This window comes from Haliaeetus leucocephalus, unplaced genomic scaffold (assembly GCF_000737465.1).
Source record: "Haliaeetus leucocephalus isolate CR32 unplaced genomic scaffold, Haliaeetus_leucocephalus-4.0 Scaffold840, whole genome shotgun sequence".
Lineage (NCBI taxonomy): Eukaryota > Metazoa > Chordata > Aves > Accipitriformes > Accipitridae > Haliaeetus > Haliaeetus leucocephalus.
Genome location: NW_010973276.1, coordinates 3,138,916 through 3,163,592, shown reverse-complemented (window position 1 = coordinate 3,163,592; position 24,677 = coordinate 3,138,916). Strand labels below are relative to the sequence as shown.

The window sequence follows — 24,677 nt, the reverse complement described above, 5'->3', positions numbered from 1 at the left end:
CCCGTGGGAGTCACAGGAAGGCGGCGGCGGCGTGTGAGGGCGAGAGGCGGCTCCATTGTGCGGCCGAGCCCCCTCCCCGCCGACCCCAGCCCGCTCCCCGCTGCTGTCCCCGGTCCGCCGCAACCGAGGATCCCGGGCGGCGACGGGGGCGGGCGGGCGGGTCGGGTTCCTCCCGCCGCCCTCCCCTACAAAGGGCCCCGAGGAGCGGGCCTGGGGGAGCTCCTCCGCCGGGTCTGTGTGGAAATAGTGCTCAAAGAAGTATTAAAAAAAAAAAAAAGCATTAAGAATACCCCTGTAAACCGCCCGAGAGGGTTTTTTTATTATTATTATTGCACGTTTATTTATTTATTTTACCTTACAAGTTCCCCAGGTTTGCACATAAGCGCAGCAAACCCGGGCGGGATCGTCTCCCACTAAGGCTCCGGCGGTTGTAAATGCCGAGGGGAGCAGGAGAGAGCGCGTAATTGCTGCTGGAATTTGTTTTAAATGATATAATTAAAGGTTGTACCCCCGGTGAAATAATTCGCTTTTGTTAGGCCTTAAACGTGTTTTGGCATTTTCCCGCTTTTGTCTTTTTCTGCTTTTGTTAGGAAAATCAACATGAGGTGTTTAAACAATACAGTAAAACAGTCAATGCAATGTTCTGCACAGTCGGTTCAGGGTTTTTGGGATGGGATAAAGAGCAGTGCCAGTGTGACTGGAGAGCAAATCTTTCTTCCAGCAAGTTGACTGACTGTTCAGTAGTCTGTGTGCATGTATCTTAAAATACTTACTTTAAACATTTGAAATCCATGGGGAAATCCCTCGGGTTAGTATTAATCTGCATAACTCAGCTGTTTTGAATGTGGTAAAATAAGTGGACACTTTTATTGCAATCCACAGCTAATGCTTCGCTTTCGTTAAAAGGAGAGCAAAATGCAGAATTAAACATGTTCGTTATTCGGGTGAAATGGATTGTTGGGTTTTAAATGGCCTTGAGCACATGAATGGGCCCGTTGGCTTGAGCTGGACAAAGAATCGGGACGTGTGTCCAATAACGCAGGGCACGAGATGGGGATTTCAAAGAATCCAGCCATTGTGTAGGGAGCCGGAGCAGCGCGAGCACCAGAGTTCGGTTGGTTTCAGGAACTCTCTTCTACTCGGGTGGTGTTTTTTAAGTGCTGTTTGCTGACTGCTGGGCCAGCTTTGAAGGGTCAGAACAATATATAGCGAAGTGACAGGACTTTCGTTCAAACAGGAGCATTGTTGGATGCGTGGGACTATTTTGTCTGTAGGTATTTCATTCATGAGCATAGCATACTTCCTTTGAATCCTAGTTTGTGGATTTCAGAGAGGAGGAGAGGCAGAAGCTTGGCCATTCAACAAAATGTCTAATTTTTTTAATTTTTTTTTTCTTGGCAAGGGCTCTCTGCCATCATGTCAGTTGCTATGGCTTCCTCTATAAAACAGAAATCTTATGGTATAAATAGATTTTTTTTGTATGTTTTAACCCTCCTGAGAGATAACTTGCTCTAAAGGGTTCCTGTACAGCATCATCAACGTTTCTTTTGATTATTGTCAGAAGTGTTCTTACAGCTTGTTGTGTGTGCATCTCACAAGTATTTACATAAGCCAGTTTTCTTATTTTTAAAGGAATCGTAATTTGAAGGTGAATCTCATGATCCCCCCCCCCTGCAGTCAAGTACAGTGGGAAATTAGCAAGAGAGATTCTGTGTCTTGTGGTTTAAATGTTTTGAGAAGACTTGGCTTGTTAAATTGAACTTTACACACTAGCGATTCCTGCATCTTCAGAAGAGCCACATAGGCAATTTCCAAGTGTGCAGTTTCATTTGCATAATAGGGGCAATTTGTTGCCATCCACAGCTCTTCTGTGGAAATGCAGCCACTGAAGATTAAAATACCTTGCATCCAACATTTCATAGAACAAGAGTTTTCTTAGACTTGTGCGCTCGGAGCGCTGCGTGCCGAGGATGAGTAGAGAGGCAGACCAAACTGTAAACTCTTCCGAGCGGACAGTGGCTCCTGCGTGTGCTGCCCTATGCTTTATCGATCTGTGAAGGTGTGCAGCAGCCTTGCCGTGCAGTATTACTGAACGGCTGTACTGCCACGTCTATGAACGTGCCTATTGGAAAGCAGTTTCCACCAGTGCAGACTTTGTTCCTTAGAAAATTAAGTGTTTGTTCTTAGACAGTGAGCCCTTTGATGCAGGTACCCTATCTTCATGTGTGTTTGTAGAGTGTCTAGCACTTCTGGTATTACTGGAACTTAGTAGTAAACAGTGAAGTTGTTACATTTTTATCTGAAGATTAGTGTAACCGTATCTCCTTTGTTTAAACCACTCTCATGAATGAGCATCTATTTCAGAAAACACATAGCACGTGTCCTACAGAATACATGGTTGTGTTGTATTTGTGTGGCAGAAACATTAAATTTCCTTGGCTAAGAGGGTAGTTCTACTTCTTTTTAACAGTACTTACAATTGTTCTTTCAGTCTGTTTTAAAAAAATACTCTGAGATAAATTTATCTCAGTGAATTGTGAAACGTACAGGATTGTTTTTTGTCTTTAGAGATTGATGGGTACGCGTAGATTCTAAGTGGGTTCTCAAGAAGAGGCAAAAACTATTGCGCCCTCAACCAGCATTAGGAAAATACTGGAAACACTCTTGTTTTATAAAAGTCTGATTTATTAAACAAAAGAAAATGCAGACGTTTACTAAAAGACAAGTAATGGGCAGGAGACAAATGTAAGTGGTAGGACATCTTGGGAGGCAGTGAAATAATTTGCATGGGTACATAGGACTGCTGAGCTTTTGGACAACTGTGCAAACATTTAGGGATGGAGGTATGGTGTGGCTGATGTGCATAGGTACCCTGATTTGGAGAATGTTGGTCTCCATTCAGACTTGCTAAAATATTTTTGTGTGGTATGTAATGCTCTGAGAATGAGCTTCTGCAGGTTTTGCTGCTCATGCTTCCTTCTTAAAATAGGCTTTCACTCTGAAAAGTAGTTACGACCTACAACTCCTTAACATGATGTCTTCGGAAAAACACTCTTTGCTACTACCAGATTGCCACCCTAGTTTAGTCTGGCTACGTTGGCTGTGTTTGATTTCCTGCTAAGATTGTAGGTCAGGTAGCGGCAGTCGAAGTAGAAGTACCCAGTGTATGTGCAGGAACTGTCCTGAAGTACTGTAGTGGCCCAAACACGCTGTTATCATGCTTGAATTATGATACATTTTTTCTGGCGCATGATTATTTCTTTTTGAGCCAGGACATGGTCTCGGACTTTAATGGAAGTTGGGTGTATGTTAAAGGTAGAGTTTTGTCATGTGTAAGCCATGTTTCTCTTTATTGAAAGAAAAGGTGCTTGTTGCAACGTGGAACCTAGCAGAACTTGCTTAAAAACAGGCTGACCTGTGTAAGTTAAAGGAGACTCTTGTAATATACCATATCTACATAAACTCAGACAGAAGGTGTCCTTAACTGTTAGTCTTTGTCCATTCATGCTACATGGTATTTTATTGTATCTGCAGGGTGGTCAAGAAACACCATGTATATTTGGGGCTACTTCAGGGTAGTCACTAGACAAACGTCTACATAGCAACAGGCGTGCTCTGAAAAGCAAGCCTACTTTTCAAAAAAATCTTTTTTTGTGCATCTGACAGCACTTTTTGTGTATAATAATGCCATTTTCTTTCCCATTCCCCTTTCTCCTTTGCTTGATCCCACAGGGAGGTCATAATTCTGTGATTTTCACCAAACTCTGTTGCAATGCAAGTGAGTGTGATGTGATAAATTCAGCATTATGACGTCACTTCGTGATCATCAACAGAAGATGGGGTATGTGGGAGCAAATCCTTGTGTAAATACAGATCACTGTGATAAATGATAGTCACGGTAAAAGGCCAAATAAGTGTGAAAGCCTTTTCTTGAGTGATAATATATTGGCAGTAAAGGCTTTCTGTTTCTTTGCCATCAAATGTTTCTAGCACTCATTGCAGCTGCAGAAGCTGCCTTGACGCTTTATGTATAAGTGTAATATACACTGTTGCATTTGCTTACCAGTATATTACTTTTATACATGGAATTTGATAGTAATCTTTGGAGCTTTAGTGTTAATATACAAAATATAAATCTATTTAAGAGTCTTGGGCTATTTAGAATGGGGAATTGAGTATGTAATTATGTAAGTTCTAGGATATTAGTATGCCTCAGGCATAAGCACTAAAGAAGTGTTGATACTAATGCTTACCCTACGTATCCTTGGCTGTCCTTTAAATGCTGTGCAGATATGGTTTGGAGTTTAAAAATGCTTTAACACAATTTCAGATAAATGTAAGGGTTTGTTTCTGTTGCATTGATTAGTTTCTGAATTTACTATAACTAAAGTATTTAAGATACTTTTCAGCATGGAAGATTAAAAGAAAAAAATATTTTTGTATATATTTTAAGTTTTGCCATTTTCCAGTGTTGTTATTCCTGAGTCATTCATGGAGGAACAGGAGAGGTTTGAAACCAGAAAAAATGTTTTTTTTGTAAAGCTACGGAGTTTGTCAGCTAGACATGGGCAAGTAAAGTTGATAATTGCCACGTTTTTAGCCTGATTAACTCTCAGGTTGATGGTGTTCCATCAACCACCTTTTCCAATCCACCAGTCAATACAGAGATCAACCTATATAGTATAACAGGGGATGGTGTAATAAAAATATTGCCTAGTGATCACTTAACAAAAGTGGAATAGAGTTAGGGGAGTGGAATTCTGATCAGGGTCTCAAGATGAGTGGGTTCAACAGTAGATTTTACAGCAGGAAAACAGGTGGAGAAACTACTTAAGGTTTCACAACAGAATGGGCACGAGATTTCATTAATTCCTCGTTCCTACTCTGGCATTTGGTCAGCGAGAATATTTTGTAGTTTGTGCAGCATTTAGCAAACTTATTGTTATGGGCAGCATCAGTAAATTGTCAATTCTAACTAAATGAAAAGGAAAGTCCCTGATCAGCAGGTTGGGACGATGTCTTTGCACAAAAGATAAAAAGTGAGTGTTCAGAGTAGAAGTGGTTTTGGGGATTTGGGGGGGGGGGGGGGGGTTTTTTTTTTTTTTTGTTTTGGGTTTTGGTTTTTGGCTTGAAATGGAAAGGCAGTAAGTATTACAGAAAATATTCGAAGCTTTATTTGCAATAAACATCTTAAATCCTGAAGTTATTTTACCCTGTTGATCTTAAATGTCCAAAAGTCATTACGTTTCTTTGTTAACAAATTTGTGTTTGTGCTGCCAATGATTTTATTAAGTTTTAGGGGAGGTTGTCTTCTTTTTTCTTATTAATACTTGTATGGTCTTGAACCTTCAATACTGTAAATGCTTACACATGTAAAATATTTGAATAATAGCAGTGTGATGTTGGGTTTCCTTTTTAACCATAAGTGTTTGCAGGACTGGGATGTTGGTGTACTTCCATCACACAATATCCTTATTCCCATTGTTGTCTGAATTTACTGTGTATTGAATTCAGTAAAAAAATCCCTATAGCTGAGGGTTATCAAAACTTAAAGTGGTACTTAAGAAGCTCAAAGAATTAAGATGTCAGGACTAATTTTAATACTAGAAGGAAAAAGTTACTAATATAGGTTTCCTCCTGTGTTCTACAGTCTGTCCAGTGAAGATGCTGTGTGAGGCTGCTTTGAGATGCTAACAGGTATCTTGAACTTTTGGTTTTCCAGTGCAGCATCTCTAAGTAATATTTTGCTGTAGGAAAAGACTAAAATCTTGGGTTTTTTAAAGCATTTATTCACCTCTCCCCACACCCAAAACAAAACCACAACTGGTTTTATTTCCATAATTTCAAAGGTTTTCCTAAGTAGAAATAAGTTTAGTTTGTCTTGTATCCTTAAAAAAAAATAAAATTATATCATTATCATCTTTTCACAATTAAGTATGCTCTCATAATTGACATGCCCTCATCTCCACTGTCATTTTTATCACATCTAGCAGTAGAGCTCCAAATTAGCGTAAAATTGGGTTTTGACATACTTTAGCCATCTAGCGTACGCAAATGGGTGTATCTAAACACATTGAGGAAAAACGGTGCTCCAGGAAGAGCAGTGGGAAAGAAATGAATCTGAAATAGTTTTGTACTTTAATTAAAATATCCTCGTGGACAGATCCAGAACTTATCAAATTGTCATATATAGCTTTTTTTAAAAAAAAAAAACAAAAACAAAACCAGGAAAGTGTCTCCTCTAAAGGGAAAACAAATAAGATTGGCTTTAGTAGCTAAAATAAATAGTCAGGAGGATGTTTGTGGCATTTGTACAATGTGGCTGCTTTTGATTCTGGAAGCCCGTTCTAAAAATGGAGCATCGCATATGTATATTTGGAGTCACATCCAGCTTCTCCCATCCTGCAAAGAACATTTTTTTTTTTTTTTAAATCTATAACTGGGTCCCAAATCTATTATTTAAATGTGTTTTTAAAAAAGAAAAATGCTTGAGATCTCATGCCAAATTAATTTCAGATGTTCCTGAATATTTAATGGAATTGGTCTTTGTTGTTAACTTTTAATCGATCCATTTGCAGAGCTATATTACAAACCCAGGAACCAGCAGTGGTAATCTGTGACCTGAAAACCGATCACAGAAATGTGATGAAATTTCTCTGGCATTGTGGACCTTCTTTTAATATTCTGATGTAAAGAGCTCAAGGAATTCATCCCTTAACTAAGTGTTCAACATCCTTTCCATCTCCACACTCTGTGACTGCATGATGCCCTCCAGCCAGATTTCCTTCACAATTTGTCAATGTCACGACTTCATGGCTGGCTGGCAGGGGTCTGCACAGAGTGCCGTAGGTTATGCTTTTTCCCTCTCTGATAGCCTCAGCCTTGCCTTTCCAAGAGAGCTAGGCTCTCCAGAGTCTGAATTCTGCATCACGGCACATATTGCTACCAATAAGGCTGTTGGTTCTAAGGCTAGAATTTCAGAGCTGTCTGACAGGAGTGTTGAGTGAACGTTAAATTGCTAGCAGCAAATTTCTACCCAAAACCAAACCTCAGATGGTCAAAATGCATTTAGATTTCTAAAACCATTAAACAGCTTCATGACAATCAAAACACTGGTCTGTCTAAAACCTCTTCTGCTCTCTAGAAACTTAAGTGAAAATTGTAGGCATTAAATCTGCATTTTCAATAGCTGTTCTTCTTAACTGTATGTTTAATCCAGATCTTATTACTGCTACTGCAGTTACTCACCTACTCAAGTAACAGCCCTGAGAAATCTGGAGGTTAGCAGTGCTCTAACAAGTTTCTGAAATGCAAAGAACAATTTGCACAATGCAGTACTAAAGGCGATGTAATAGAGATCATCCTACTTAATAGCCTATTTAAATCCTTGACAACTTACAATAGTAGATCACTTTCTTTTGAATCTGAAGTTTAACTTTAACTTCTCCTGCATTGTAATTTTATAGGGAGAAGAAGTGGGTGACAGTTGGCGACACATCCCTAAGGATTTACAAATGGGTACCAGTAACAGAGCCTAAAGTCGATGATGTAAGTATCCTGCAGATGTCTTGCTTTTTTCAAGATGTAGACACTCATGTTTAGGGAAAGTCGAGAGAAATATGCTCTCTATTCTTTGAGCCTTTAAGCTAAGACTGGTGTGGGTCTTGCAAGCGTTTGAATAGAAGAGCTCTAGGGAAAATGTTGATCTCTACAGAAAGTGATGGTGATGGTTCAGTGGGTGGCAGTCTTTCTGGAGTCAACTTGAATCTGTTCTCAGATAACTTAAACGTTTGGCTTGAAACTGATTTTTGAAACCTTTCTTTAACATAATAATTGGGAGGTGGGGAGGGAAAGCTAAGACATCAATTACTTTTCCCCTCTTTCTGCCTGATGCTTTAAAGGAAAGTAGCTGGTTTGGAACTGTGCAGAGAATGTATTCTATCTGTGCATCACTGCTGTTTTGCTCAAAAATAGGTGCAAAGCACTGAAGTAAGGGTAGGATAATCCTGTGAAACTGAGATCACTTGTATTAAAATGTCCAACCCAAGCAACACAGCAGACATGCTTCTGTTGTAATGTGTGTTTTCTCTTGATGAATGTTTTGTGTATGCATCATGTTTACATTCTTAGTGTGCACTGTTCATTTGCCATGATACCATCATGTGGCATAAAAGTAAGTGTAAAAATGAAAGTTGATAGGGCTTACAAATTGTTTTTCAAATTGAACATTGTTCTCATTTTATAAATTGAAATATTGTTATAGAGAGAAAACTAATCCATGGTACCACAGTAAATTAATGATAGAGTAGAATAGATATCCTAAGTTTGGTATTCCTTCCTTGGGCTGTCATGTGCTTTTACTTTATTTGAAATATGAGTTAAGACCTATCTGGAAGATAACTGCTCTGTTAATAAATGTGTAAAATGATGGGTTTTCAGACAAGACATTGTCATGATCTTGTCTTATTCAAAGTCCAAATTCAAGACCTATTTTTGATTAGTGTTGTTTTAACTGTGTTTGTCTCTTTCTGTGCCTTTGGTTGTACCACAGATTTCAGTGACTGTCAGAGTTGTGGCAAGCCTCTTGTATTCTTCAAATGCTTGAGCAGCATCTGTGTGAAGTAACCCATTGTGAACTGGGAAGCCTTTCCTGGTTTCTTTACAGAAACTCATTCTTTCTAGCTGCCAAATGTTTGGTTTTATTTTACTGTTTAAAATACATAGGGGGGGAAAAGCTGTGCTATCAGAGAGAGATAGATGTAGGATACTTAGGCTCATGGCTTCTGAAAATTGTCTTCCTGCAGTTAAGGTGTGCCTGCATGGAACTTTGAAATAGAACTTTTAGTGAGTTTCTGGATGAATTTTCAAGGTGCTGGTACCTGAACTCATTCTCTGTTAAGAAGAATGGGTTTCTATAATGGTCTCTATGTGCAGAGTTTAATTGTATTTTTTGAGCCATCATCTTCAGGTTTAGGCTCCAGATTTGCTGAAATTGGGACACTTGTTCAAGACCTGTTACTTTGGTGTCCTACAGTCACATTCTGGTCATTACAAGTAGAGGCTGTTGTGCAGCTGCAGTTGTTGCAGGCTTGATGTAATAAGGTTTCCGTCTTTTTGCTCTGGAAGTTTTCAGAATTAAACGAAGTGCATACATTTTAAAAATAAATATCAGGTAGGGGTCATTTTGGCTATTTAATTTTGTTGTGGACATCCTTTCATATCCGATTTCATCCACCTGTGAAGGAGCAGACAGTATACTTGTTTTTTACCAGAATAGGAGAATGGGATCTTTTTTACTGCTTCATGTTTCAAATGGAAGTTGTCTTTGATTTTCCTGAACACAGGTTAGATTACCTCCCCCCCTCACATGTAGTTCCTAAGACAATTTGACATTTCTTTGAACTAGAATTAGGTAGGCTCTTTCCTCCTACTAGTTTTGGAAGGCTGTTGTAGAACCTCACCACTCTGATGGTTAAACATTTTAAAAGAAAACTTTTCAGCTTAAATTGCTCGCAGTCATTTTTTAATATTTCTCTTGTGGCAAAAATGTCCTTTTTACCTTTAAAAAACCCCAAATAACCAAACCTGAGAGAGATTATGTCCCCTCTGAACTTTCATTTTGCAAAGGTAAAGAAGTTCATGTGCTTTCACCTCTGTTTCACATATTAGGGAATAAATCTGGCTTCTCTGAAGTAAAAATACAATTTAAAAATAAGCCTAATAATCTATTTAAAATAGAGGGAAAAGTGCTTCCAGATATCACTTGTTGAATTTCTTCTGCAGTCTTAGACAATATTTGATTGTGGCTTTAGTTCCTTCCCTCGTTGGAGGACACTGTTGTATCCGAATGGATGGGTTGCTGAGCGTTCTTCCTAGAGTCAGGCTTTTAATTGTCTTCTCAGCAGGCACGCAGGATCCTCCAAAAGCAGCGCAGCTGGCTCTTTTTCCTATGAGACTGATTACGTCACCTCTTAATTGAAAATGCTGCATCCCTTAGCAGACGCAGATTTTCCACGTGATGGATGCCACTGTCTCTTCCTTTGTTTTAATGCTTGCAGTCCATACTGTTGTTCGGTCATGAGCATGTTGTGACCTATTGTTCATGTAGGACTGTCTTGCTTATGCTCTTTGTTTTAGGCCAATCTGATTTTTCTTAATCCATCTTTTAGTTTTAATGAAGAAACAGCATTAGTTGTAGAGAAGGAGGAGGTCTCTGCAGTGTTGGTCATTGAGAAAGAGGTAAAAAGTTGTCTCTTTAGTGTTAAAATTTTAGATCTGTTATCATTCCTGTTGTGCATGCATGCATATTGTCTAGGTGTATTCCACAAGCTTTCTGATATGGAAGGGAGAATGTATTGAGTTTTGTAGCAGAGTTACAAGCTCAGAAATAGGGTAGTTTCATGAATTTTAGCCCTGCCTCTGATCAGTGATGTTCTTCTCTTTTCCTGGCATAGCAGAGATTCTTTTGACCTTGCTTTTGTAGCTCTTTGGACCAAGCACAAAGTTAGCAGCCAGCACCTCCCAGGTTCTCTGACTCAGTTTCAGCAAGCCGTTTAATCACTGTGCCTCAGATTCCCTGTTTGTAGAATGAGGGGTATTACTGAGTACTTCTGCACTTTTTACAAAAATTATGCAGTTGTTTGAAGATAAAAAGCCATGTTTAAGTGCTGACTATTACTAGAATTTCTGGATAAAAACCTGTATGTCCTAGTGTTTTGTGTCATGAAGAATATAATTAGAAAAACAGACCTGCAGTTATTGGGACTAATGCATTATTGATAATGTCAGTTATTATTACATTGGCTTTATTTCTCACTTGAAATTAAGAGAGATGGTTACAGAAGTAATGAGTGGGAAGGGTTTTATATTGCAACATGGATTTCTCTTCATGGTGGTAGTCTCATTTGTTTGTGGTACCTTTTGTTTTTCAGAAAAATAAGAATAAGAAAAAAGGCAAAGATGAAAAATGTGGCTCTGAAGTGACCACTCCAGAGAACAGCTCCTCTCCAGGAATGATGGACATGCATGGTGAGTGGGAGAAGGTCAGCCCCAATTAGCCTATTACACTGCTATGAAGGTATAAGCTAACAGTGTCAAATTCTCCATTGCTCAGATGTATGGACAGCACAACTGAGTCAAAGTGAATACAGCATCAGATACTCATTTGGTACTTTGGACTTCTCTTCTGTGGGTGTACTAACAGTTGTTTAAATGCCATTTTTATTTAGGCTGTGTGTAGGGAAAAAATTGTTAGTGGAGCTAAATATGAAAACAAAAATAGAAATATTTACCATTCAAAATACTACACTCAGGTGAAGTAGTAACTGTCAAAATTGCTGCTTGAAGAACCAAAAGACCCCCAAAGCCTCAGTGGCACTTTCTATAAGTTCTGCAGGTTTTGTACTTTTTAACTCTGTAGGTGATTCAGATCAAAAGAATTCTGCAAGAGCCAAGAAAGTGAGCTCTGGTTCTGAGGTGTCTTCCTTCTGCTTCAGCTTGATGAAATTAACTGGTTAAGAAATTTTTTTTTCGCTTGCCAGTCAGGCACTGTTAGATCAATTTTTTATTATTATTTTTATTTTTTTAATGTCAACTGTTGAATGTTAACTTGGTGTTTATTACAGAGGAGCTTGCACAGCTCAGCTCTGTTTCAATTTTTTACCTTCTAGGTGTTTGGATAACACTAGTTTGGATAACTTATGGCTGAGAATGCAGCACTATTTGAGCTGATAAGAGGGCATCACTTTTCAGTGGGTTGTAAATTTTTCATTTCAATTTTACTTGCATTTGTATTGCTTCCTGGTTGGTTTTTGCAATGTTCACAGCAAGTATGGCCTTGCAATTAAAGGACTGAGCAGAATTTTCACAGATCTTGGTTAATTTTTCATCTGATTCAAACCTCTTAGCTTTTGACTTGGTCAGATAATTTAATTTTCTTAAGTCTTGTTTCTCCCACTCATGAGGTGAATATACTGCTTGCTTTTTTTATCATATCTCACTTGCGTTTTTAAGCCATTACTGTACAATTTCATGATAAACTTAATCTGATCTGACTTCAAGCTGCTCTGAAGAGAGATGGTCCCATCACCAGCTGTGTGTTTCTAAAGTCCTTTGAATATAATGATTGTACAGGTGCAGAGGGAGGTGGATCGACTTGCATGCTAGTCATCTAACTAATAATGTTTTGCTGGGTTAGTTTTCTTTAGGGAGCAGGAGCTTCCCTTTTGGCTACCCGTGGTTGTTAGACTGGCTTAAAGATTGCAGGAAGTTGCACCCCACTGCTATCCATTAAGTGTTAGCTGAGATACTTAAACCACTGTCACTGGTTTTCACAGGAAGAGGGTACAGGCAGAATATTTCCTGTTAACTACAGAGACATGATCTGTGCTGCAGAAAGTTACTATGATCCAAGTTTTTGGAGGCTAGAGAATATGCTGCACAATCACTTAGAAACTGTTGATGGTGGGACTGGATGTTACATTTTACCTTGATGGGCTTTTGTTGGGTTTTTTTGTTGTTTTTTTTTTGACCTTCAGGATACAATTCAAAAACTCTCTGCTCATCTGAACATTGTAGTGATGGGTATTTGTAAATCTGCAGCATGAACACTTAATTAGCCCTGTATTATATGAACTATAAAATGAAGCTGTAGCTTCAGTTGATCTGTTTTACTCATATTACACAATTCTGGGTTCTTTTGGAAGAGATCTGAGTAAAACACTCTTGGTTTTATTGTATAATAATAGTGAGATCACCTTTTTTGCAGTTTTCTATTTTTTAGTGACTGCTAGAAAACTCCTGTATTACAGCATAGGCTGCAAGAGCAAAAATTGTGGTGGTGTAGAAAAAGGTTAGATGTAGTGTTAGTCTAAATGCTTGGACTTGATCCCCAACAAGCTAGACTGTATCATGTGTTATCAGGGCATAATGCAGGAAAAATATGGAAGAATTAAGTTGTGCTTTTTATCTTGTCAAATTAGACTTTCATGTTTTTAACTCTTTTGTTAACAGATGACAATAGCAACCAGAGTTCAATAGCAGATGCTTCTCCAATAAAACAAGAAAACAGTAGTAATTCAAGTCCAGCACCAGAACAGAACTTGGCAACACAAGCAGATGGCACTGAAGTAAAGTCTGATGAAACTCAGACAGAAGCAAAGGAGCAGCCTGGTTCAGAAGGTAAGCTGAAAAGACCATCTTCAAAGCCAAATAAAAAAATGTTATCCTTTAGTGTATCATTTACTTGCTTATCCATTCTAAGAACTGAGTGTTAACAATTTGAAAGAAATAGTTTCTGAATTCTTAGCATTTATGTGAAAATGGACCATAATCTCTCTGGCCTACTGGTGATTCTTCCATAGAACTGGAAAGGTTAGATTGACATTCAGGGTCTTTTCAGAGAGGAAACAAAGAAAATACTTGGGTTTATTGTTGTCATAATCTCGGTCTTGGAAGAAGAAATAGTTTAAAATCATCTTTAAAATGGCTGCTACCATGTAATCACACAAATCCTGGAAAGTATTACTTTTGTAGATTCGTGAATGTTATCTAGTGTGAAAGTAAAACAGAGGTGAGATATTTTAAATTTATTTTTTTAATTGTGTAAACTTTAATGTAAGCTTTCTTTTTTCTCGACCTGCTAGTTACTTATTCAAAAGTTAGCTCTGAATTCTGTCCTAATTTTCTCAGTGTTACAATATTGTACTGCAGTTGTGCACAGATTAAAAATACATGTGGGTTAAGAGCTTGTTCTGAACCTTACTCTTTAAATGGTATTTTGAGTAATTGAAACATGCTCTGTATTTATATTCTTGGGAAGATAACTTTCTCCATCCTATTATAACAGATAAAAGATGTCCTTAACACCATTCTAATGATTTAGTTGCAGAATTCTTCCCATAGCAAAGCAATTAAATTATGCCCTCCTGATTTAGTTCTCAGCTCAGTAGATCCACTAACCAATTTAAATTTAGAGCTTTTATCTTGGTAATACCAGAATGGTTAAGTACGTTAAATGTTGTCATTTTAATTGCGGTTAAAATTTGACAACTGAATCATCACCAAATTGAAATAAATCAGAACACCATATCCTTCAAAGAAAATCTCAACTAGTATATTTGGTCACGGTAACTGGTAAGGATTTCCTCCTAGGTCTAATATTGTCTGAACCTGCTTGTGTGAAGTTGTTACATAGCATGCATGCTCCCCTGACTAAATTTAGGTTCCAGGAAAATCATACCAAGTTCTCTGGATTAGTTCCAGAGCCAGTTACTGTAAAATGAAAGGGAGAAGTAAGGGCAAAAAATACCTGTTATTAATGTGTTTTTTTTCTTTTGGTTATATGCTGTGTTTAAAAATTTATTAAATAATTATTTATCTACCAAAGTGTATGATCAGCCAAACCCCCGGAACTGTGACATTATTCAGCTGGATAGGGTTAATGACCTTGTAGTCTATCTCATGTTACTACACTGAAATCAGGGAGGTTGCTTAAGGCTAGGGGAGAGTTTGGGTGGTCAGAAATGTCTAATGTGGACTTCTTAAAGAAACAGGTACATTCAAAACATTTTGGTGCGTAAACAAGTCATTGCAAGCATTGGAATAGCTTGGGGCTTGGCAGTTTAAAATACGGATCCCCATGCCCAAAGGCCAGCAGCACCTTAAGCGGTAGCTGTCAGTAGCACTGGAAGAGAGCACAGCAGCTATGAGCTGTCTGTTGTGGAAGTTGCTCTAGGTGTGCTTTTTTGTCATGAGGTGATGGGCACATCACAGAGTGTTCCTTAGCTCAAGTAGCAATGTATGCTCAGACATACACAACAGAAATTGAAACTGAAATTCCTTCTGACCCTTGGGACTTGTTTCTTTATCAGTATGAACATGCTTTTCTGGTGAGACATGGAAGGGAAGACAATTCTGTCCGAGTTTGCTGAATATGATCTTTGAGACTGCTCATCATAGGCGTCACTTTATCTTGAATTCAGTCAGAGAAACTTTCAGAAATGCTTGTGATCCTTTTCATACAGTACACCACAAAAATATCCATTACTTGCTGATTATGTCATCTTCATTAACCAAAGTTGTAAAAAAATTTTTTTGATCTTGCATTTCTCATCATCTAGAATAAATTTGTTTCCTGGGTCAGGGACCTGTGAAAAGATCACTTCATAAAACTTGACTCCATGCATACTTCTGAGAATTCATTCAAGTCAAAAAGGATTTTTAAATGATGTGAAGGAAAGAATGGATTCCAGTCCTTGAATGTGGGACTGTTCTTGATGTGGGTAGTGAAGGAAATATAACTGACCTTTTACAGTCAAAGGGGTTTGGTTTTGGGTGGTGGGTTTTTTGTTGTTGTTTGTTTTTTTTGTTGAGTCTCTGCTTCTGGATATACTGTGTTAAACTTCCAGGGATCTTTAACCTGTAAAGACATTTTAAGTGCCCCTATCCCCTCTTTGAGTCAATGGGTGCTTTAAGCCTGAGTCCTCTGTAAGTCTTGGGGGGGGGGGGGAAGTGTTTAAAAAAACAAACAAAACCCCCCAAACCAAAACAAACCCCAGAGCTATAACAATCTGGAAGACTTCTCCACAAGTATGCACCAGAATTAAAAATTCCACAACTTTAATAGTTAAGCTAGCTAGCTAGCTGAATTTCTAAATTTTGTATTAAAAGTAGTATCAAGCAAAAATTGGATTTTAAATACTTTTCTGAATTTCAATTCAGATAACTTTATTCTCTCTCCTGAGCTACACAGTTTTAGATCCATTAGTTATAACAATTCAGCCCTTTTTGTAGCTGCCTTTTACTTCTGGTTTGAAGCAAGTTTCCTTGCGGTCAGTCCCTTTGCAGAGTTTATGTTGAAACTTGTTTGCTAATAGCGTTGACATCGTTCTGTGTCACAGGGTGTGCGGGAGCTTAGCTCCCTCTAGGGAGCGATTCCGGCAATTGTATACTGCCGGCAGCGTGAAGGCGAAGGTCTTCTGGCCGCAGCCAGTGGTTGTGGTCCTGGAGTTTGGGCTTAATTAATTATATTCATACAGTTGTTATGTATGTTATCATTAATGGTTACATGTGGGTGAAATTTATGTGTTTGAGATGTTGCTAATGAGAAGACATCGTAAAAGCCCATGCTGAATGCTTTCATTTGTTTGTTTAAAATTATTTCTTGAAATTTCAGATACCTCTGATGAACAGAATTCACAGTCTTCAATGGAAAATTCCATGAATAGTTCAGAGAAAGCAGAAGTTCAGTCCTCTGGAGAAAATGATATAATTACAGAGGCATCTAAAAACTCTCAGGTAACTTTAAGTGCAAAAGCCCAGTTACTTGGAATTTGGAAAAGAGTATTTTTACCAAAAAGCAGATGTAAGGAGGCCAGTTGTGTACTTAGACTCATTTCCAAAGGTGAGGACAGTAAAGCAGCTGTAGAGTATTAAGTGTACATGTATCTGGTTCTGTCGTTAATTTGATTGGCTTCTTGCATTTCACATAATTTGAACAGTAAGACTAGATTGGTCTGATTTATTTTTCATTTTCCTAAACCAGTCTGTGTTAGTTTTGTAAGGGAATATTAAAATTTCATGTTAATAAATTGTTTGGACCTAACCTACTGGACAGGCCCCTTTGAGGAGCATTCAGAAATAAAATACCTTCTGTAAAAGTAAATGCATATAGCAGTTAGGAAGGTTAATTTTTTTAGATTCAGTGGGTGAGATGTTTGGACTCTTACTCACTGGTATAGTGAAAAATTCTGTGTGGGTGGGAGAAAGAAATTAGCCTTGCAGTTGTCCCCCTCCACCAAGATCCTCAGGCAGAGCACTGCTCAGTCCATTGGTTTTCCTTGTGGGTGGTTGGCTTGTTTCAGTGCACACCTTGTGCTTTCCAAACCTTGCGTGTTCTGTCCTGTAGAGATTGCTTTGGCTACAGCAGGAGAAAATTCGTGTGCACTTGGTGCGGGTTGTGCTCGAGTGTGGAGCTGAGGGAAGTCCAGGTATTAACCATGCATCAAGGCTGTTGCTTGGAATATTCACTGTGGTTTTTAGCCTGGAACTAGAATTTTGCCCTTTGTCGGTAGACAACAACAAGTGTAAAGATGTTGAGGTAAGATGTAAGTAGAGGACTGATTTCAGGAAGCAAATGCACTCGGTCATGTCATTCTCGCATCCAGGGATGCTTTGTATTTTACAAATGACACACCAGGGAATTTGTTCATGTTTTTTGTTTGATGTTTATGGTGCCTGAAATTCAGTGCAATGATAACGTGGTTGTTTTTCTTTTCCCCCTCATTAAGGACTCTGAAGGAGTGCCACCTTCTAAAAAGATGAAAGTAGAGGCTTCCCAACAAAATGTTGAAGAGATTTAGACTATAGATTTTTCTGGTCAGTTTTTATGTAAGGTACATCAGTGGGCTTAATTATAGAACAACCTTACTTAAGCATCTTCTCTTGGATGAGGACAGAACTCCTAACTTTTCAAGTTACCAAGCAAAAATCCAAGAAAGCCTAACAAAGGTTTAACTTCTCAGACACTGAAAACTTTTTCCTGTGAAACAAAACATTGAGAACTTTTAAGTTACTGTCTCTGAAATGGTTGGAGTAAACAACTCAGGAGGGGTCTACGCACTGTTTCTAAAGTCAAAATTACAATTATGTTGCTGCTGTATTTTTTTTTTTTTCATTTCTCTATTTAACATTGTAAGATATTTAAGGATGGTACAGGTCAGGTATTAGCTTTCATGTGAAGTTCATTGTTCTGGCGTGATGTCTGCTTTTGTTTTGTGCCTTGTGTTCTGAAAACAGTGCTAACTTTTAAAAGTTGTTTTGCAACTGTCTCCTTTGCAAAGTGGCCTATGTATAACGCCATGTAGTAAGGCTTTTTTTTTTTCTTTTTTGTTTGGGGTTTTTGTTCTGTTTTTAATTTTTAAATCCCTGGTGCTTAAATTTTTAACAAATACAGATCAGGAAGCCATTTTCACTCTTGGAGTCCAAGGAGAAAAAGGAGCTTGATATTTTATTTTAGCAGCTATAGTGGAGATCTTTTATTGAATGCATGGCATTCGCAACTGTAAATTTGGTCTTCTAAATACTTAACTTCATCAGAAGTTAACATGATCTGTTTACCATTTATAGTCCAGATCTGAATATATACTATAACACAGCAGTTAAAATACTTACGTATTAGGTCCAGATCTCTGTACTGGGTACAACTTGCTTTACAGAAAAGTTCCACTATGTACATAAATAGGATCAAAGGGATTGATGCACAGTGAATTTATTTTCAATTGGTCTTTTTTGATACCGTGTTTTCATTGAACTGGATTTCGTTGTACTGTTTCTTTATAAGATGTTTACTTCTATGTTCCAGGTTAATACTGTATTTGGGGTTTCTTTTTTTTCTTTCAGCAAGTCTTGTAAATAAGCCTTGTTTCCATAGTCCCTACATCATTGTTAGAAATGTTCCTTCTTTTACAATTATGTTGAAGTGTGCTTATGCTAAACTTGATTGAAAGGCACGAAGTATGTGCAACTCCCTTCAAATTTGTGGCATGTAGAAGTGCAGAACCATCTGCATCAGGGCACAAGGGCCTGATCTTACAGTGGGCTTTGTACTTCCAGGGTGAGCTCCCAGTTGCAAATAGCTGGTGTCGGTGGGAACTGCTTATTTCTCACCTCAGTACACGCACACGTGTGTACATACATACGTACATATTGCTGGATTGGGCCCTTAGTCTGTCTTCACTTTGTGTGAGAGATGGAACTTGTAATTTAAAATATGATCTCACAGCTATGAAAATGGTTGCATATAGTTTGTAAGCTAGGAACTGTAAATACTTTTTTAAATGAAAAAAAAATTGCTTCCAGTTGATACATTTTCATAATTAGCTCTTCATTAAGCTTATTTATTTCTGAATTCTCCAATAGTGAAAATGGCTTGCACTTAGACTACTGCATTGCGTTTGCAATTACCACTTTATTATGAAAAACAATGGGGAAGTGGGGGGAGGGAATAGGGAGGGAGGAGTGGGGAGCCTATACTGACCTTCCATAAGATGTTTGTAGGATTGAACTCCAAATAACGTATGACACTCAGTTTCGGAACCTTATGTTGAAATAAAACTTTTTGGATTTTAACTGAATAAAATTTGCAAATCATTCATGAAAACAGTGTGCTCCCTAGTAAGTTTCTGGGATTTCTGGTCTGATCATGAAGTCCATTAACATTCTGAAAATAAAGAAATGAGGAGCCAAAAACTATATTTGCACAATATATGCAATGAAACGGTAGAATTCTCTCTTGAATTGTGTGTATGCCTAAAATGTGGATAACTGGTCAATGACGATTGATTTGTATGTATATTACATTCAGATTTAAGTGATATTTTGTGAGAAGTTCTATTGATATATTAAATGGGCAAATCTAGAAAGATTCAAACTTAAAAATATTTTTGATTTACTAACTTTTTGTTCTTTTTAATGCTAAAACAAAACAAATCTGATGCCACCTTTGACAAGTAGTCATGTTTACTAATCCCTATCTTCAGGTGCATCGCAGCAAGTTTTTAATTTTAATTTTGTAGGTGTTTCCAAGGGAGTAAATAGACTTTTTGTTTAGAAACTAATTCCTGTACTTTAGGGAAGAAATAAAATATATAAATAGCACTAAAAATACCTCAAATTTTTCATTAGATAGAAGCATTTATTGGCATTATTGACATCAACAGGTTTAACTATAAACTTCCTTTTCTCTCCTGTGGCTTCTGCTCAGAACTGTTCATTGTTCTGTGGCTTACAAGACAAGGCATCATAACCATATTCCTAGAGGCTTTATTTCTAAAGTAGTAATGCTTTATTTACAGCTTATACAGAATACATTCAGAACTTTTTTTTTTTAACCAGAGATTCTAGTGACAACAGACAACTGAACAAGCAGATAGATTTGGGTTCCTTAGACCTGTTATTGTCAGTCTCTAAGGGAAGAGACTTTGACATTATCTGGTATGAAGAAATCCAAAATAGTGTATAAGACTGTTATTAGTCTTTTTTTGAAGTGCCTGATAACATTTATGGGCCAACGGATGTGATTAAACACATTTTAATGCCAGAAAGTACAGATGGGACCAAACCAGAACATCGAATTCAAATCAACCTGAGGTTTGAAACCAGATCTAAATCCAGCTTTTTTTGGCTTGGACCTATCTCTACCAGAAACTTGTTTTATGAACTCACTGTAAAAGGGTTTATTGAAAGCATTGAGACGTGGAGCAGACGGAGAGATGTAATTTTTTTCAAGATGACTGAAAGTTCTCATACAGCTAATGTTTTAGAAGTAGTGCAAATATCAAGAAGTGCTTCCTTGCTACAATGCTGAATGTTGGAGCTTCAGTTACAAATAAATACAAAAAAAGAAAGGAAAACAAAAAGAAAAAAAAAAAAGAAACTAGAAGCAAGCAAGTAAATTAGCTGAGTTTGTGGAACATGTGGGAAGGCCTTCTGAATAAGCGATTTACTCAGCCAAACATTTTATAGCAGAACTATTCCTTGGAATTTTTATGCTTGGGAAAGTAGTTGTTAAACATTCCAAAAAGTGCTGGCACTTACAAAACAACAAAAAATAATCAACAAGGCAGTATAAAATATTGGTTTTGGGTGGCTATCTTCATACATAAACATTGTCATGTTTTGGAATGTTCTTTATATCTAAGGGCCTGTTAGAAGGTGTAAAGAATTTTGTTTTCTTCAATACCTAATCGTTTTCCATCTTATGATTTGTGTGTGTGTGTTGTACAGCAGTATAATTTTTCACTTATTTATTCCATCGGTAGTTATGGTTTGTACAATGTACAATGGTTTCATTTCAAAAATAAAATAAAAAATCACAACATGAATGCTGTGTGAATAATTTTTATCAAGAAACTTAATCTCAGTTTGTTTTTTTAAATTTACAATAAATTTCTGTTTTTATAAGTGGTATTTTTAAATGTGCATTCTATGGTGTTGTCTCATTTGGTAACATGTAAAATGATTCACCTTTGAGTGGACCAAAGGTGTCTTGATACTGCAGCAGGACACTGAGCAGGGCGGGGGCAGTTTGTAGTTGTTGTAACAACAACAAACAAACAGATATGGCCAATGTAATTACAGCAACCTGCAGAATAACTCGGTAATTTAAGGTGCTTACTGTTGGCTTGGTACTCAGCTAATGTGTTGTGTTAACTTAAATTGGAGGGAGGAGAGTGTAGTGTGGAAACATGCTTCAGTTCAGAAACATGCTGGAGTCTCATGCTAGCAAGGGTAAAACTCCTTAAGAGTTTTGGAAACATTCTTTACATTCAAGATAGATATAAAGCATCCAGCTTATTTTTAGTGTTCTGTGTGCTCTGTCCTGAAGTAGCCTGCAGTTTTACAGACAGCTGAACTGGTCTGCTGGCTTACCACTACCAGAAGGGTGAGCCACAGCTAGCTTGCCTGCTCCCAGCTTGACTTTGTTGCCTTCTTTGCATTTACTGAGGTGCTCATAGCATCCTCTCATCAACCACTTAAATTTGCTAACCTGGGAAGAAAACTACCCATTTTAGTTAGGTTTTTTTCTTCTCTGGATTAGTGACTTAAATCAGCAGACTTCTACAGAGGAATTGTATATAGGGTGGAACTGGAGAGAAAGAACAGGTGGAAAGGAAGATGTAAATTCAAGGCAGGTCTCAGAAGGAAAGACCTCTAAACAGGTAAGGCTTGTGCCAGTAAAGGGTGAAGGAATGAGCAACAGCAGAGCCTCGCAGAACGGTGTGGAGCTGGAGGTTGGCCCTGTGGTTTGCCTGGGAGCAGGACGGGCAGAGGAGCCGGGGGAGTGGCAATGGGATGGCTGGACTCCCAGTGCCTGCAATCAGCCCCGCAGTCTGAGGCTGTGAGTAGGATTCCTTGAGCTCTTGCACCTCATCAACATGGGAATGCTTATCTTCCTGTCTGTAGATTTAGGAGGATAATCTCTTACCACTAAGTGTTGTGGAGTACACTGCGGGTATATTTTTAAACAGCTTGAATGTCTCTCTGTTCATTGTGTATTAAAGTTGAATTCTAAGTTGGTAAATGGCTGTTCCTCCTGTGCTAAAAGCCTGCGCTGTTGAAGGAACATCATCAGAAGATGGTGGCCTACCTTTCACCTTGCACTGCAGATTGCTAAAAAAAAAAGAGTAAGAAAAAAGCATACTCAAAAGATGCTGCTGTGGCCCCTTAGTGTTTGCCTGTGCCTCCCAGAATCCTTACTGTGGAGGAGGAGAGGATAGCTGGGAGTCTTCACCTGTTGCTGATCACCTAAATGCTGATCTTAAAAAAGACAAACCAAGAGGTCTGTCTCCAGAATAACTGGATTTATTTTAAGGGATGCCTTTTTGGGTGTTTGCACTGAGGATGACTAGAGGAGAAAACTGAACCGCATCAAATGTTAGTCACAGCTTCAGACTGCTACCCCTATTTTTAAATGATGGTTTGGTGTACTGCTAACTCTTCTTAGAAAATTGCATTGCTACCTAGTGACTTTATTTTAACAAGTGACCCCTCTTTTCACACAGGAAGAAGCAAGTGTGGCTTGCTTATAATTTTGTGAGGTAAATGTATAGGCTGTTGTCATGGAAGAACTGTATACAATGCTGCTATTGATGTGTGGTTGTGATTTTTTTTTTTAAGTCCAGGTTTAGTTCTTAGCAAACTACATGTAAGACTTAAAATATGAATGTTGTTTTGAAACGCTTTCATTTTTTGTACCTCGCTGGGAGATAGCATTGCCTTTTTTTTTCTCTTTTTTTAAAACCAACATTAATACAAGGTAGCAATAACTAGCTTTGAAGCTAAATATGACTGTGGCCTCTTCTAAGAATTTTAGTCATGTGACGCTGACTAAGAGGTGAATGTTAGTCTTGATTTCTGAAGATTTCTGCTGAGCCCTCACATGATGTGACCATGCCTTACTGCTCCTTTCATGTGTGGGGAAGTATTTGACTTCCCACTCCTCCCATAAACACAGTGATCTGTCCTGATTTCATGCTCTCTAATGGAGATCACTGCAAGGGCATAATTGTGGTATTGCAGGAATGTGCCTTCCTTCCGTGCCCAAGACTTGCTATCTCTTGAGTTTCCCTTGATCTTATTTCTGGTTTTACAAAGCGGAAAAAGTAGCATGTGGCAATTCAATGTTTGGGTTGTTTTTTTTCCCTCCTGACTATGTAGAAGAGCCTGGGTTTTTCTTTTTTCTTTTAAGTATGAGGTCCTAGAACTAAGAGAATATAAGCAATTTAGTATAAATGCTTTGGAGTATGCCACCTAGAATACAATTGCTCTCCTGGTGACGGAGGTTTGCTCTGCAGGGCAAGCTGGAGATCTCTTCTCTTGACTTTGTATATACATATGTACATATATGGGGGTTTGTGCCGTAAGCCGCTGTTCTCTCCTCAGACTAATACATCTACTGGCCCTATTGCTGTGCTTTCATGTTGACCTACAGGATCCATTGCTTCCTTTATGCTTTTGAGAAGGATGAAACCCAACCTTTACTTCCCCTGGAACAATTGTGCTTACTTTTTGCGCATTACCGAGCAGGTGTGTGGGTTAGGTGTGAGCGACCAGGCTGGCAGTAGAAGCTCTGTGTCCTGAGTTTTTCTCTGCAATGGCAGGCTGATCCCTCCAGCCGTGTTTGCAGCCTGTCTGCTGCAGGTCTCCAGCTACTTCTGTAGCTGCCCTGGCTTCTCGCAGGCTGCTTCTGGAAAATAATAAGCAATTTACCGTATTAAACATAGTTTAAATCCATGAAATATTTCTAGCACAATTACTCTCTCATCAACATTCTTAAGCCAGTTCTGGGCTGTCCTCTGCATCTTCTCGTTTTCCTAAGAGTCCCTTAAGCTTAGGGGTGTTTTTCTGAGGAAGCATATTACTGAAAACAGGCAATTACCTCCTTGTGATGGTTCTGTTGGAGTGACCACAGCCTCCCCAGGCCTTTTCCCAGTCTTGAGGCCGGACTTGGTTATGCATTTTTGGTCGAGGCTTCCACGCGTGCCACTTCACGCCCCACAACACTGTCCTGCTGGGTGGAAGCGCCATGCTGGATCATTTAAACCGTTGCTGGAGGAGTGGGGACAGGACAGCAGTAGTAGCATGGCACCAGGGCCTTGGCAGCAGCGATGTCTTCCCCTTTCTTGGCGAGGCTGGTGGCGATGTGAGGTGTCTGGCCGCCCCGCGGGGCTGTTTCATGATCGACTGGTGTTAAGGGGAAGGATAAAACATGGTGGGTGTCACTTATGGCCAAGAACTGGCCTGGTTCTGGGTGTGTGGGAGGAAGCGGGATGGGCCTGCCCTTTCCTCTGAAGGAGGTCTCCTCTTGTAACCAACGGGCAGCGGGCGGAGGGAAAGCAGCCTCCAGGGTGAGGGCGGGCTGCAGCTTTCACCGAGGGAAAACACCCTCTGGGGTGTTTCCCAGTGGTCCTCAGGGGGGCGGCCTGGGGGCTCTCCCTGAGGGGACGTTGCCTCAGGGGCGGCTGGGGGCCGCGTGGAGGGAAAGCGGCCTCGGGGGTGCCAACGGCGGGAGGGGTGGGCCCTTTGCTGAGGGAAAGGGGCCGTGGGCCGGCGGCCCGGGCGCGCTCCCGCTGTGGGAGGCGGCCCGCGCGGCTGAGGCGGGAGCGGGGAAGGCGCAG

General features: G+C 39.0%; 1 protein-coding gene across 4 annotated transcripts; it reads left to right on the top strand.

Annotated features, from left to right (window-relative positions):
• The first annotated feature begins 3,737 nt into the window (after positions 1–3,737).
• BCL7A (B-cell CLL/lymphoma 7A) lies at positions 3,738–20,878 on the top strand. Of its 4 annotated transcripts, none has more exons than XR_775299.1 (6): positions 3,738–3,841; positions 7,467–7,548; positions 10,932–11,028; positions 13,012–13,179; positions 16,175–16,988; positions 17,289–17,354. XR_775299.1 is itself a non-coding variant. In XM_010582178.1 (6 exons), the coding sequence occupies exons 1-6, from the start codon at positions 3,807–3,809 to the stop codon at positions 17,358–17,360; spliced, it is 576 nt and encodes a 191-aa protein (XP_010580480.1). In that variant the 5' UTR covers positions 3,738–3,806; the 3' UTR covers positions 17,361–20,878. The 4 variants fall into 4 exon arrangements, 2 of the variants coding, with proteins under 2 accessions (XP_010580480.1, XP_010580479.1); XM_010582178.1 differs by having other exon boundaries at positions 16,175–16,296; positions 17,289–20,878; XR_775300.1 differs by adding an exon at positions 5,651–5,697 and having other exon boundaries at positions 3,756–3,841; positions 16,175–20,878.
• Positions 20,879–24,677: the final 3,799 nt, after the last annotated feature.